At 34.4% G+C, this 14,424-nt stretch overlaps 1 protein-coding gene across 2 annotated transcripts; it reads left to right on the top strand.

Annotated features, from left to right (window-relative positions):
- Positions 4,029–13,638, top strand: LOC109337833 (uncharacterized protein At1g21580-like). 2 transcript variants are annotated; one of them, XM_019574915.1, is made up of 10 exons: positions 4,029–8,797; positions 9,326–9,527; positions 9,619–9,769; positions 9,896–9,977; positions 10,118–10,192; positions 11,854–11,944; positions 12,108–12,378; positions 12,468–12,510; positions 12,582–12,685; positions 13,057–13,638. In XM_019574915.1, exons 1-10 carry the CDS (start codon positions 4,156–4,158, stop codon positions 13,465–13,467), a joined length of 6,072 nt encoding a protein of 2,023 aa, XP_019430460.1. In that variant the 5' UTR covers positions 4,029–4,155; the 3' UTR covers positions 13,468–13,638. The 2 variants fall into 2 exon arrangements, with proteins under 2 accessions (XP_019430460.1, XP_019430453.1); XM_019574908.1 differs by having other exon boundaries at positions 9,896–9,995.

The following is a 14,424-nucleotide window of genomic DNA, read 5'->3' as shown; positions in this document are numbered from 1 at the left end:
CATTAGCAAATCACAATACATAGGGAAGAGGAAAGTGGTCACGAGAAATAACTACATATGAAATATTGCTGAAATATGAAGAAGAATCAAATAGACACATATATGATTCTCTTGATTCCAACAAATTGTACTTAAATGATTGTGAGTTACTTGCCCATAGTTAGAGATTTAAATGAGTATTAAGAGTAAGTAGAGCATAGTTAGAGATGAACTTAACTTTTTAAATATGTTTAGTAATATATAAAACTTTTGTAGAAACAAAAGCATAAAATTCCAGAAACAAATAGCAAGTATTTAGGAAAAAAGAGGCAAAACTTACTTGGATAATATTCATGTTGTTGGGTATGTAAAAACTCTAATCTAGTTAGTAATGTTGAACTAAAAAAGCAAGCAAAAAAATTGATATAGTAAAAATGACAAAAATAAATTCACTATGAGATATAAAAGACTCAAAAAGCATGCATGCCCAAAATAACACAAGGAAATTCCAAATAAATTGTAATGAGAAATCATAACAAATTATTATCTTGAACTCAAAAAGCATAAAATAAGCTTCATGGAGCAAAAATACCAAAAAATATTCTAGTAAAAACATTATCCTTTAGTAAATGTTGATCTAAAAACAACAAATAAGTTTGACCCACTAATTTTTTTATTAACAACACCAAAATAACATGCATAACCAAGATAACACCAAAATTCTTATCTTGAACTCAAAAATCAAGAAATAAGGTTAATGAAGCAAAAATACCCAAAAATATGTTAACTTTTCTGATAAAATGTTAACTTTTCAGGTAAAAACGTTATCTTTTAGTAAATGCTGACAAATAAGCTTGACCCCTAAAATTTTTATCAACAACACCAAAATAACATGAATATTCAAGATAACACCAAAATTGTTATCTTGGACTCAAAACGCAAGAAATAAGGTTAATGAAGCAAAAATACCTAAAAATTGTTAACTTTTTAGATAAAAATGTTATCTTTTTAGTAAATGTTACTACAAAAGCAACAAATAATTCTGATCCACTAAAAATATTTTTAATAACACCAAATAACATGCATACCCAAGATGTGATGACAAAGAATGTTGAGTGAGTGATAAAAAAATGAATGAAAAAATAAGGGGAATGAAACGTGCTGATTGAAATTGGAGAGAGAGAGTGAGATTTGAAAAATGATGGAAAATAATAATGGGAAGGTTTGAAATTGGAGAGAGCAACGTCTAAAAAATGATTCAAAAGTACCTTATTATTTTATTGCAAATTAATTACATTTTTTCTAAAGAAAAAATTATTTTTGAATGACAATTTTAGCCTTAAAAATATCAAGTGTCAAAATTTGAAAATGTCCTTTATGAGTTTATAGTAATAATATAAGCCTATTGCATTATTATATACAGTAGAATAATAGATTTAAAAAGTGTAGCTCCATCTTGTCTTCTTAAATTAGATTAATTATTTTCTTCAAATATCCATTATATTAATAGGGAAGAATCATTTCTAATAAATTCACCGGACTAAATTCGTATGTTAGGAAATAAGTTTTCAAACTTATTTGTGATGTTTTGTTATGATAAAATATTTGTTATTGATTGTTTAAAGAAGTACTTATGTAGTGATAATATTTTAAAATTTGGAATATAAAATTATTAAATGGTACTAATTAATATTATGACATTTTTAGAAATTTTAAATGTAATTTAAGTTAAACAATTTAATAAGTGACTCATTGACTCAATGCTCAATCAGAACGAATGGCGGGTAGAATAAGTACTTAATTTAATCCCCTTGCTTAACAGTTCCATGAATGGGGTGATTTTTGTTAAGCAATATTATGTTCGCTAGTCCTTCTCTCTTCCCTATTTTAATGCAAATTACAACTCAGACTAATTAAGAGGCCTTCATGGGTTTTGCAAAAGGTGCCGTACGTGACTAATAGGAAAATAGGTATATTTATTAGCTAGTCTCAAACGTAAAGTTAAAGTATATGGCTGTGTTCTAATAAGATGTGGATGAAACTATTCTTCTAGCTAGATTTATTGTGACTTCCTTAAAGAAGAAAAGGTGGTGGGCTATAATCCATAAACGTATAACCATAACAAATAATTATTTTCATGGAAATTAAAGGAGGACCCATATAAAAAAAATTAACAATAAAGGAAATGAATGGAGGAGAAATGAGCTAACAATTAATTAATAAGATGTTATATTGTAAAATTAAGATAAAGGAAGGAGTGGTCCAAATTTCTCAAACACTATCCAACATTAGAGTGTGGATATATGAATGGAGATCATCTATTCTATAGATATGTTTTCAAGCATGTTTCATTTAAAATTTTGAACCTAATAGTGAGTACCAATTGCAACTCCCACAAATAAGTGATTTTTTAGTACTATCAATGGTCTTTCGTTCCTTGAGTAAATAACTAATTTCTTTTAGATGCATGATTGCCCTTCCTAACTAGTGTTATTCTTATGAACCTTTGACATTTTGATTTTCCTTACTAGCAGCCTTATATTGGACGAACACCTTGTTGATCCATAAACAAGTAATTATAACACTTTAGTGTTATTTGTTTATTTTTTATTTTGAAAAGATATCTATTTCTTTTGGGTGCTCTAAGACAATGTTCTTACCTTTTAGGAGTGAACTTTCAATAACGAAATTTTAATCCCATGAATAATCTTTTAATTTGATTAGTTTGTTTTATGTTAATATGATATTATCCATATTAAGATAAGATGGTACACTACTAAGTGATATACTCTCCATTTATTTTATTTTATTCAATTCCTTATAGACTAATTAATTTTAATTTTAGTCATGTAAATTAACTAGTTTTGATTTTAATCTCTAATGTTTATAGGATAATGTATTAATAATGGGAATGTTTGGTTTTCTGATTAATATGCACATGGTCATTTAAATGAAAAAAAGAAACTTTTTTTGGTACATGAAAAAAAAAATAACATATTAATAATATAGAAATCACTAATTAAGATATAAAGAAAGTAAATAAGCCTATAATTTTGTAAATAATGCTTCATGTATATTCTAAATAAACGTGTTGCTATATTTTCAATTTAAAGTGATGATATGTTTACATGATACAAAAATGTTATGTTTGCTCAATAAAAATACCATATACAATATTACCTTATCTAATGTACCACTTACTATTAAAATTTAGTAGGGATCTTCATATTTAGTCATTAGAAGTTTAAGTATCTTTGAGTTTGATTCCTTAATAGGTAAAATTTTAAACTAATTCTTAAAAATTATAAATAAGAGTCAAAATAGTTATTGAGAGAAATATTTTAAAAATCAATTATAAAAATATTAAACAAATAATTTTGACATTGACTTCTTTATGGATCATTTGAATTTTTATTATCTTTAAGAGCTAATGCATTAAAAGCAAAATTTGGAGAATTCAAAATATTTTTTTATTCTGTAACAGCTGTACATTGTTAATGTAAAAATTTATACATAATTATTATATTATCAATTATTTATTTGTATTATTTTTTAAATTAACGATGATCAAATATGAATAAGGAGATGATATATTAACTATGTATAAATTTTTTATATTTTGTGTGGATAATTTTTTCTCAAATTTAATAAGGTTGAATTTAAAATAAGAAAATAAAATATTCCATCTGGTATAAGTAAAAAAATTATCTCATTCAACCACTAAAATCACGACACGTGTTATATTTGATTATTTTCTATAATAATATTTCTAAAACTAAATAAAATAATACATATATCTTATTTTTACTGACTAGATAAGATAAATCTAGTACGAAGAAATTCTTTATTCTCTTAAAATGATTTAGATATTAACATAACTGACCCTCTAAATATCTAATATAACCAAAATATCATTGATTTCATTCCTAAAACCGATATTTGTCAATATAAGCAACCATAAGATGAATATATTAGTCCGGCAAGATAATAGTAGAAAAAAACTGGCCCAAACCAATAATTGAATGAAAAATCCATAAATAATGGACGCAGTAACTGAGCATGAAGAGAAGATATTCCTGAGTTCTGATTCAACTCTATCGCAAACCTTGAAACGCTGTCGTTGAATACGAAAAAAGCAAGAGAAAGCTACTCTGTTCTCCGTCGTAGATCATAACCATGGATCAACACCATTCTCATCACTTCCACCGTACAAGGTACGCTCCTCTTTCTTCTCAACACCACCACCACCACCATCACAACCCTAACCACCTTCCTCCGCCACCGTCACTCCCTCCTCCGCCACCACCACAACCACCTCACGCTCATCCCTCATCTTACCCTCCTCAGTTCCATCCTAATCATCCTGTCCATATCTCAAATAGCCATAACCACCACAATCATGTTCCTCGTCGTTCTTTCTCTGATTTTGACCAATCCTCTTGGAACCCTAACCCTAGGGATGTTCCTGAGAATCGTCCTCCGCGGAATTACTCTCCGGTTGATTTTGACCGTCAATTGCATCACCGTCCGGTGGAACGTGTGCTTCCACCGCCGCCGCCACTGCCGCAATATCAGCCGATTGATAACCGAAGGTATGATCGAGATGATGGGAGTTCCAGGTTGAGAATGGAGCGTATGGATGTATATGAGTCAAAACCTAGGGAAAGGGAGAGAGAAGAGTTTGTGTGGAGTCGGGGTGGTGAAGAAAATTACCATCACAGGGATTTTGGATTGAAATATGATTCGCCGAGTCAGAGTGTGAGGGATATTGATGTTGATTTGAAACCTGAGGGTTATGTTCGTGTATATGATGTAGGTGAGGTTGAAGTAACTAGGGGTGATAGAAGAAATGTTATTGGTGAAAGTAAGAAGTGGATCAATGATAGGCAGGGACCAAGAGAATTGCGTGATTCATCGAAGAATGAGATTGGTGCAGCTGGGAATAAAAATGGTTTTCAGATAGTGTCTGGTAAAAGAGATTATTATGGAAACGAATTGGGTAGGTACAATAGTAGAGGGAACATCAGGGAGGGTGCTCATGAATTTACTCACACTTCTCCGCACAAACAGATACAGAAGAAGAGTGCTCTACTTAGGCTTCAGACATTAAAACCGAATCATAGGAACCGCGAGAATGAGCAGTTACGCTATACTGGCTATGCTGCTGAAAATAACTCTAGTTTCGTCAGGGGTAAGGAGCAACATCAAGCTGAAAATAACTCTAATTACTTCAGGGGTAAGGAGCAACATGGTTATGGACATGGGGTGAAAGCTGAAGAGAGAAAAAGAAGTCCTGTTGAGCTTGATATTTCCTTTGAATCAAATTCTCTGGTGGCCAAGGCTATAGTGGCACCTTCAAGTTCTGCTGTTGTTTGTGATACAAATAAGACTCCAGTTTCTGATACTGATATGTGTTCTGCAGAAAAGAGGAGAAAGGTTTTGGTGTCTGACAGTGATCGTTCTGGTTTACCAACTGCTAAACTGTCTGCTGGTTCTGTAAGATTAGGTAGCTCACCAAGCAAAGCAAATGACACATCTAGTTCTGCCAAGGACTTGAGCTCGCAGAAGAATGTTTCTGATACTTGTTCTCCTCCATGCGCCATCGTGGCCGATAATTCTCATGGTAAAAATGAGGCAACACTTTCAAATGTAACTACTAATGTTTGTGCTGAGAAATCATCCACAATGGTTGTCAAGAAGAAAAAAATTGTTAGAAGAGTGGTGAAGAAAGTTATCAAAAATCCTAATTCAACTGTGTCACCTTCACCATCAGCAGATACACATCATGGAGCTGTGCAAAGAGATAGTCTCACTTTTAAATTGCCAAATTCTTCTGCTCCAGACAAAATAGAAACTTCCTTGAAGGAGAAAAGTACTACTGTTGACAAGGTGTCCATAGCAGACTGTTTGCACTCTTTACCAAATGAAGGGAATGTATTGCCTGAAGATATGAAGGAAGGTTTATCCCCACTGAGTTTGGGGCCACATTCCAGGTCACAGGAATGTAAGACAAATGAAGATTCTGATAGTGGGAAATCAGCCAGGTTTGAAGGCGATGGAAACATTTCAAATTCCCCATCCCATGTTTCTTCTAGTATTGATGATAAACAAAGTGATTTCGATTGTTTAGTTGCAAATAATTCTGCCCGTGACTTGCTTAGCATACCAAATATTGATGAAGTTACTAAATCATTAAATGGTATTACGTCTGAAATCAACGACATGGTTTATGATAATAAGCAATTATGCCAGAATGAAGTGTCTCTATCACTTGTTAACTATCCAAATATAGGATTCCCACAAAATAGTTATCTCGTAGATGTAGGGGATGAAATGAATTGCAGATTGGTTTGTTCTTCTGATAATATAGTTAACACTGATCTTATAAATACATGTGATTCTGCAAATGATAGGGTTTATTGCTTGAATTCCAATTATCTTACAGGTTCAGAAAAGACTCATACAGGTTCAGTAGAGAATTTTACAGTTTCTGAGAGTGGCAATGATGGCATTGTTGGTAAGGCATATTGTGAAAATAAGGCCCCCACAATCACTCAAAATGTCAATTCGGAAGAAAATCCAGATACAGCTGTGCCAAGTAGTGGAATGATTGCTATTTTGAGTTCAGGAAACACTGGGATTGAAGAAGGTCCAAACTGCATACAACACAGTAGTTTACTGAAACAGGGTTCTGATAATGAATCAGCTAATTCAGAAGATAGTATTACTGTTCACTGTTTTAATACTGGAAAACTGGTGCCTCCCAGTGATGCCACCATATCCCCTGAGAATTGTGACACAGAAGAAACATTGTCAAATTTGAAATTTTCTGTTGGATTTGATGAAGGAAAGACAAATAAGATAAATGAAAGAGAAGTTAAGACTCATTTAAATATTTTGTGTTCAAAGATGGAGGGTGTATCTACGGACCCAGTAAATCCAGATAGCTATGCAACTGATGTTGATAGAGCCTCAAATTTCTTGAAAAATCCAAGTCCTTCACAAGATTTAGATAAATCAGTTCAAAGCTTAGATTTTAATTCCAAACCCAGTGCAGATGAGGTCACTACTCTACATGGGAAACTAGAGGTTTCTGAAGCTGAATGCTACATTGAAAATAATGTCAATGATGATGCAAATAAGGTTTCACGAGTTTCTAAAAGGAAAAAACTAAAAAAAGTCACTGCTGGACACCCGAGATTCACCGACGCGATTGTGGTCACTACATCTTGTGCAGATGTTCCCACCAGTTTCAGTAATAACCAACCACACGAGAAAGAAAGTGCATTGTCAAGCATGGGTACTCTATCAATTGCCCAGTCAATACCTTCTTCAGAGGATATCAGTAAATTGCCTAACAATATTTTAGTTGGAGGTTCTTTTGATTCTATTGATGCAGATAGGGGAATCGTGAGTTCTGAGCATTTGGAATTACAGCACTCAGACATTGCCTCTTATTCACTGTGTGAGAATGTAGCCATTCTAAATGTTCAGTTCTCGATGTTGCAAGGTAGGCCAAAGGAAAATAGTATTCCAATTCTGCCTATAAGTAGTACTCAAACTGACACTTTAATCATTGGACATATTAAGGGAGAAAAGACTGATTTACAGGCTGTTGAAGAAAACTACCAATATAGAGGCCTTGTTCAAATATCTCCAAGTGCTTTGATGGAATCTAATGATCTCAATATGGAATCTAATGATCTCAATACGAAAGATGATTTACTTCCTCAGCAGAACCTCATGTCCTGTCCTACCAATGGTGATGGAGTCAACACTATTAATTCTGATGAATTGATTGAGGATGTGCCTGATGCACTATCAAATATGTGTTCTAAAGGGATGGCATCTGAAGATTATTCTAAAGTTCAAAGTCAGGGCCTGAATTCATATGACTCAGAATTAAACGGGTGCAAAAATCAGGCAGGTGGTATCATTCCTAAAACTTCCCAAGGTCTTTCTTTCACCCTTTCAAAGACAAAGTCAAAGGCAAAGACATCTGCCTCTTCAACCCATATATCAAAACCTCGAACTTGGCATCGTGCATTAAATACTTCTGCTTCTCTACCTGGAATCAAGCCTTTGGTAGCAACAGTTCCTCCCAAAGGGCCAATCTTAGTAAGGAAAGGGAATTTTCAAAAGACCTCTTACATTCGTAAAGGTAATAGTCTCGTTAGGAAACCTTCTCCGGTTTCTGCTTCACCTCAAATCTCCTCGGCTAAGCAGTCAACTTCCTTCGACTTAGACGAATTACCAAAAAGCACCAGATCTGAAAGGCAAGTTGATGTGATAGGACCCATCTTGAAAGCAGGAGTGACAAGTGCTCCTCAGCAGAGGCAGAGAACACCTCCAGCACCTATTAACACCATGTCAGAGGAAAATATGTCCCCCCCACTGGTTGGACCTCCTTCCAGTGTTTGCTATGATGCACCAAACTCTTGTGAAAATGCAACGAAGCATTATGAAACTCCCAACAATCAAACTGGCCCATCAAATAATGAGGAGAGCCAAGTTGAAGCTAATGATGAAAATGTTTCTTCTTTGAACGCGAAAAGAGTAGTATATATAAAGCCCAAAACAAATAAATTGGTTGCAACTTCGACTCCTCAGGATGTTTCTGTCTCTACTGATGACAAGGCTCAAACAACCTTCTCTGATGGCTACTACAAGAGGAGCAAAAATCAATTAGTTAGGACTACATTTGAAAGTCGTATCAACCAGACAGTTGCAATGCCTAATAGCACTGTAAATTCTGACAGACAAGTGGCTCATAAGGTTCTTTGCAACAGGAGATTTAGTAAGAGACGGTCAAATAAGGGTATGCGTAAGAACTTTTTATTTTGCCTGATGTATCTTTCTAACTTGTGCTTATATGAATCTAATGATTATTTTCATCAGACTTGGACAAGGGATGTGCTTAGTAGAATATGTTAAGCAGAATATTTTAGTTTATTTGTTAAGAGCTGGAGTGAAGTGCCTGCCGTGTCCCCACCCTTCTAATATTTTCTACTTACTAGACATACATGGTCATGTTTCTCCCCTCATATGCTTGTTAGAAATTGCATCAAATTTCAGCTTTGCGAGTTGCTGCCTAATGTTTCTTCAGCTTTTATATGGCTTCTTTTTTTATTTTCTTTATCTTTTGTGTTTGAATAATAGGTTTTTTTTGTTTGTTTTAAGCTGATAATGGAGTGATTTTGGTTTTCTTCCATGCCATTCTCAGACGCAGTGTTTTTACTTACTCTCCATTGGCTGAGGAATCTGGGATCCCTGGTGCTGTTACATATATTAGTTCTTGTTCACTATAGTGGTGAAGAAAGATTTAACTGTACATTTTTATTTGCAGTTGCTGGGAGCTCCTGCAAACCTTTAAGAGCCTCATTGGTGTGGACACTTCGAGGGGGAAATTCTTCCAAAAATGACAGTGACTCACGGTATTATCAAAAGGTTTTGCCTCATTTGTTTCCATGGAAAAGAGCAACATATTTAAGAGGTTTTGTTAATAATTATTCTTCAAGTTCCAATCGTAGTTCCTTATCTGCAATCAGGTACTTGAGCATTTGTTACTGCATACTCTGTGTTTTTCACTTTCATTGGGCTGTGTGCCTCAGCAATAATCAATTACTGTTTGTATTTCAGCAAGAAATTGCTTCTATTAAGAAAGAGGGATACTGTTTACACTAGGTCGACCCATGGGTTTTCTCTTTGGAAATCCAAGGTATTAGGTGTTGGTGGGTCTAGTTTAAAATGGTCAAAATCCTTAGAGAAGCACTCGAAGCAAGCAAATGAGGTTGGTTTAGATTTTGGTACCATGGCTGTTTTTATTGAAGTTTCCTTTTTAGTTATGCATGTTTTATCTAAAGTGAATTAGATCTTTCCTAACTATTATTCATTCAATTTCTCATGATCATTTCAGGAAGCCACACTCGCTGTTGCTGCGGTAGAGAGGAAAAAGAGAGAGCAGGAAGATGCAACTTTCATTGGTTCTCAGGCAAAGAGTAGGAATCAATCTTTCCATGTGTCTGTGATAATTATAATGCTGTAGACTACTTGTTTTTGTGCTATTAAAACTTATTTATGCTGCATGTATTCATTATCTTTGTTACTCCGACTCTGAAAGAAGTGGTTGATTGTATAGGAGAGCGCATCTTTCGTATTGGTTCAGTTCGTTACAGAATGGATCCTTCCAGGCGGACACTTCAGAGGATTTCAGGTTTGTCTCCATTTTTATCTAAACCATTGTACTTGGGTCTTGCATCACAATCTCTACATTTCTTAATATGTTTTGTTTGTCAAATGGATACATGTTTTTGGGACATTGGCTCCCATATTTTAGATGACAAATTTGCAACTTATATATGTACTGAAAATTGATATCATGGATCAACTATCAACTTGTTGATTGTTAAACCTTCGAGTGATTGATAATGTCCTTTTGTAATAATGCCATCTCTGGCCGCTTAAGGTAAAGTTTGTAGGGTATGATGTGCTGTTGCCAATTGGATACATTTTCATATGTTTAGATATTTATCGCTGATGAAGTGTGGTATTAGAGTAATGTTTTCAGGTTAGATTACAAATCTGTAATTTATGTTCGCAACTCTGTATATAATGTATCTTGCTGAATTGTGATTGTTGAACTTTTGAACGTTTTTTGGAAATGATGACATCTTCTCCTGCCATCTAAGGACAAAATTTTAAGGTATTATGGTTTCCGAGACTTTTGCTTCCTCTGTTCAAAGAAGAAATATTATCAGATGGGAGGAATAAAGGTATTAAGATATAAAGGATATGAATTCCTCCTTTGAACAAAAAGTCATCAACTAGCAGTGCTTGTCAGTTAGCTACTTTGCTTGTCAAACAAAGGATACGAAATCATCCTTAGAACCAAACACACCAAGTTATAAACAAGGCAGTGCTTGTCAGTTGTTAGCTACTTTGCTTGTCAAACAAAGAATCTTTTTGAAACAGCCATTAGAAGAGTACTAAGAAGATGCTAAGAGAAGCAATTTACCCCATAGGAGAGGCTGCAGCAGTGTCGGCCATTCCTTCTGATTGTTGATTTTGTATACAATAGTGCACATCAATTAGTCTTTGTTTAGAGTTTTGATTTCCTGTTTAGGCAAAGGGGACTGGCTTTAAATTCTGAAATCATTAAGCTCCTTTCTTTTGTTGCCATGCTAGGACTTACTTTAGAATTATGACCTTCATTTCTTCATTTCGTTTTCTTCTTTTGCTGTTATTATATTATCTGGAAGGAGACATTGGGTGAATGTAGAGGCTTTGGACAAAGGATAAAGAATTATGGTGGTGGGGCAAAAATGTCCAAGACAAAGTTAAGGTGAAAAGGGAATGTTATAAAACATGGTCCTTGTGTGAAAACACAGAAAGTTGGAAAAAATACAAGGCAACAAAGAAAGGCACCAAGAAAACGGTGTGCTGAGCGAGTGATAGAGCATATGATGGGTTATACAAATCTCTAGGTACCAAGGAGGGGGGAAGCATCTATTGGCCTACAAAGGGTAGGGAAAGAAAGACAAGAGATTCGGATAAGTGAAATACATTAAAGTGAAGCGGGGAAGGCCTTGGTGCAGGACAAAGATATTAAGAAAAGATGGAAGAACTATTTTCACAAGCTTTTCAATGACATCCATGATTCTTTGCATTGTAATAGGCTAAACATGAACAAGAAAAATCAAAAGTACATTTTACTAGAGAATTCATGATAGAGCATTATGACATTCTTCGATCCATGTTGCCGAGCCCGCCTAGTGAGACTAAGGCTTGGTTGTTGCTTTTTTCTTTTCTCCTTGCAAGTTCACAAGTTCCATCGCTATGTTGGTCTTACAAAGTTTTGCTTAATGTTCTTTGTAGATGGTGAACCCCTGTCCTCTGCTTCTGTTCCTTCAGGTTTGACTGCCAAAAGAGCGTACATTCCAAAGAGATTAGTGATTGGAAATGATGAGTATGTGCATTTTTCTTTTACACTGGCTTTTATATCTTACATGATGGTGTCCAATTTTGTCAGTGATGGTTGTCTTGTTTAACAAGCATCTGAAGAAATTAGTTGATTGCAATTTTATTCATCATGTAGTGAAGCATTTAATTGATGCCATCAACGTTTGCAGATATGTCCGAATTGGCAATGGTAACCAGCTTATCAGAGACCCAAAGAAGCGAACTCGAAAATTGGCAAATGAAAAAGTTAGATGGAGTTTGCACACTGCCAGGCAGCGATTGGCTCGAAAGCAGAAGTATTGTCAGTTTTTTACTAGATTTGGGAAATGTAACAAGGATGGTGGCAAATGTCCTTATATTCACGATCCCTTGAAAATCGCTGTCTGTACTAAGTTCCTGAAGGGTTTATGTTCTACTCCTAACTGCAAATTGACTCATAAGGTTCTGTGAAATATCGGGTCTAAGGAACTCAATATGGTCTGCTGCATTTACTGATCTTTCTAAACTCTTAGGTTTATTTTTGTGTGCAGGTTATTCCAGATAGAATGCCAGATTGTTCTTATTTTTTGCAAGGTGCGTTATATAAAGTTGTCTTTTATGAAGTGGATAATATTAAAACATCGTTCTGACAAATTTCATGGCAGGCTTATGCACAAACAGAGATTGCCCATATAGACATGTCAATGTGAACCCCAAGGCATCTATTTGTGAAGGATTTCTTAAGGGTTATTGTGCTAATGGGAATGAGGTATTTAACCACTCTGTTAATTTCCTGTTGAGTTTCTATATAATTTGAATATTGAAGTTTCCCCTGTTTTATTGCGATTAAGTAGATCAATTTCTGTGCATATGAATGTTTGTATCATGACACTTCTATATCTAAAAATGGTCTCTTTACTTTTATCTGATGATTCATTGTGGTCATGGTAGTAATATGAGGTTGATGGACTAAATCAAATTGAGTTGTGTCTTGTGTGTCTTGTCAGTTTCAGCATGTAGTCCTTCCCTGATTGTTTCTAAGTTCGACGATCTGTAATATGCTAAGATTGTTTTGTTGTCTTTAATTTCAAATGAAACTGTTGTGATCTCACACTAATACTCATTAATCTATGGTCTCAGTGTCGGAAGAAGCATAGCTATGTCTGTCCTACTTTTGAAACAACAGGAACTTGTAGTGATGGAACCAAATGCAAACTTCACCACCCCTTAAGACAAAGCAAGGGAAAGAAAAGGAAGAGATCCGAAGATCAGAATAGTAGAGGGCGTTACTTTGGTTCTAGTCCCATTCATGTTTATGAACCTGGGATGGTCGTGGCTCCAAAGCAACATCAACAGAATGATGACGACCTTGAAGAACTTCCCGACTACATTGGCCTTGATGGTTATTTTGATGTTGACGAAGAAGTTACAGAAAATATTGACCAATCATTTGAGCAAGCAGCATGTGACAGTGATTCTTTGGATTTACAGTTGGATAACTTGGATGATCTTATTAAACCGGTTCTAATAATGAAATCATCTCAATCCTAGCCTGCAATCTTTAGGCGGGTGGTGGAAGACCGGAGGGAGGCAACTGTAAATGAGGTAATTTCTGTAATCTTTTTTCCCCACACTTTTTTACTGTATTTACCACTGTACAATAACATCTGAAATATAGAGAAAGAAAAACTACCTGCTCCAAGAGCAGTTGAATAGTGAAAATCTTGAGTCTCTAAACTTGAGTGTGCCACTACAGGAACCACTGTTTTGATATATACTTCAGTTTTACTTGACTCTATCACTATTGTTGAGAACTGAAAGTTCAGCAAGCTTAGTTTACTTCGAAAAATAATATAGTATTTTCTTTCACTTGCAAATTGTAATGCCATGTATATTCGGGTGTGCTAAGTGAGTTAAGTTGATTGTCTTCAATAATTTGTAAAAGGGACTTCTGGGTAATGAAATTGTGCCCACGGAAGTATTGAAAAGCTTTGATACAAACAATTGAGTTTTGGCAAGACTGGTCCAATATATTAATAGTACGTACAAGCATGGTTAGTGCAGTAATGTTAATGATAATTAACAGACAGGTAAATGGTAATTATGAAAAACAAAAGAACATTTCATGAGAATTAGCTATATTAATTAGCTATTGGAGGAAGTAACGCTGAATGGATGAAAAAATATGAACTAAATGTTTTCAACTTTCAACGAAGAACCCTTGTCGTGTAACTTGTGTATAATATGAACAAAAGAATTTAGAAAGAAAGATTTCTAGCTCAAGAATACAATAAATAAATTTTCATTTGAAATGACTTATTCATCACTCTTGAAAGATATATTATCTTTTTAATGAGAACCTACTTTTATTACAAAACTCAGTTGAGATTTTTTTAGTTTATCAAGAAATGTGAATTCAACCGATAAAGATTCAACTCATGTCTCACATGGGGTAGGGTAGATGAACGATGGCTTTAGGTCCATGACTTTTATTTAAGGCATATAAAA

The sequence above is a fragment of the Lupinus angustifolius genome, chromosome LG02 (assembly GCF_001865875.1).
Source record: "Lupinus angustifolius cultivar Tanjil chromosome LG02, LupAngTanjil_v1.0, whole genome shotgun sequence".
NCBI classification, from domain to species: Eukaryota; Viridiplantae; Streptophyta; class Magnoliopsida; order Fabales; family Fabaceae; genus Lupinus; species Lupinus angustifolius.
Note: the sequence above shows the minus strand (reverse complement) of the source record. Positions and strands in the feature narration are given on the sequence as shown.

What these genes read in the sequence shown, in the direction of transcription:
- LOC109337833 (XM_019574908.1), top strand. Translation starts at nt 4,156, where the DNA reads ATGGATCAACACCATTCTCATCACTTCCACCGTACAAGGTACGCTCCT. An exon ending in TTAGTGATTGGAAATGATGA is followed by an intron (nt 11,945 to 12,107) that starts GTATGTGCATTT and finishes CAACGTTTGCAG; the next exon opens with ATATGTCCGAATTGGCAATG. An exon ending in ACTGCAAATTGACTCATAAG is followed by an intron (nt 12,379 to 12,467) that starts GTTCTGTGAAAT and finishes TTTTGTGTGCAG; the next exon opens with GTTATTCCAGATAGAATGCC.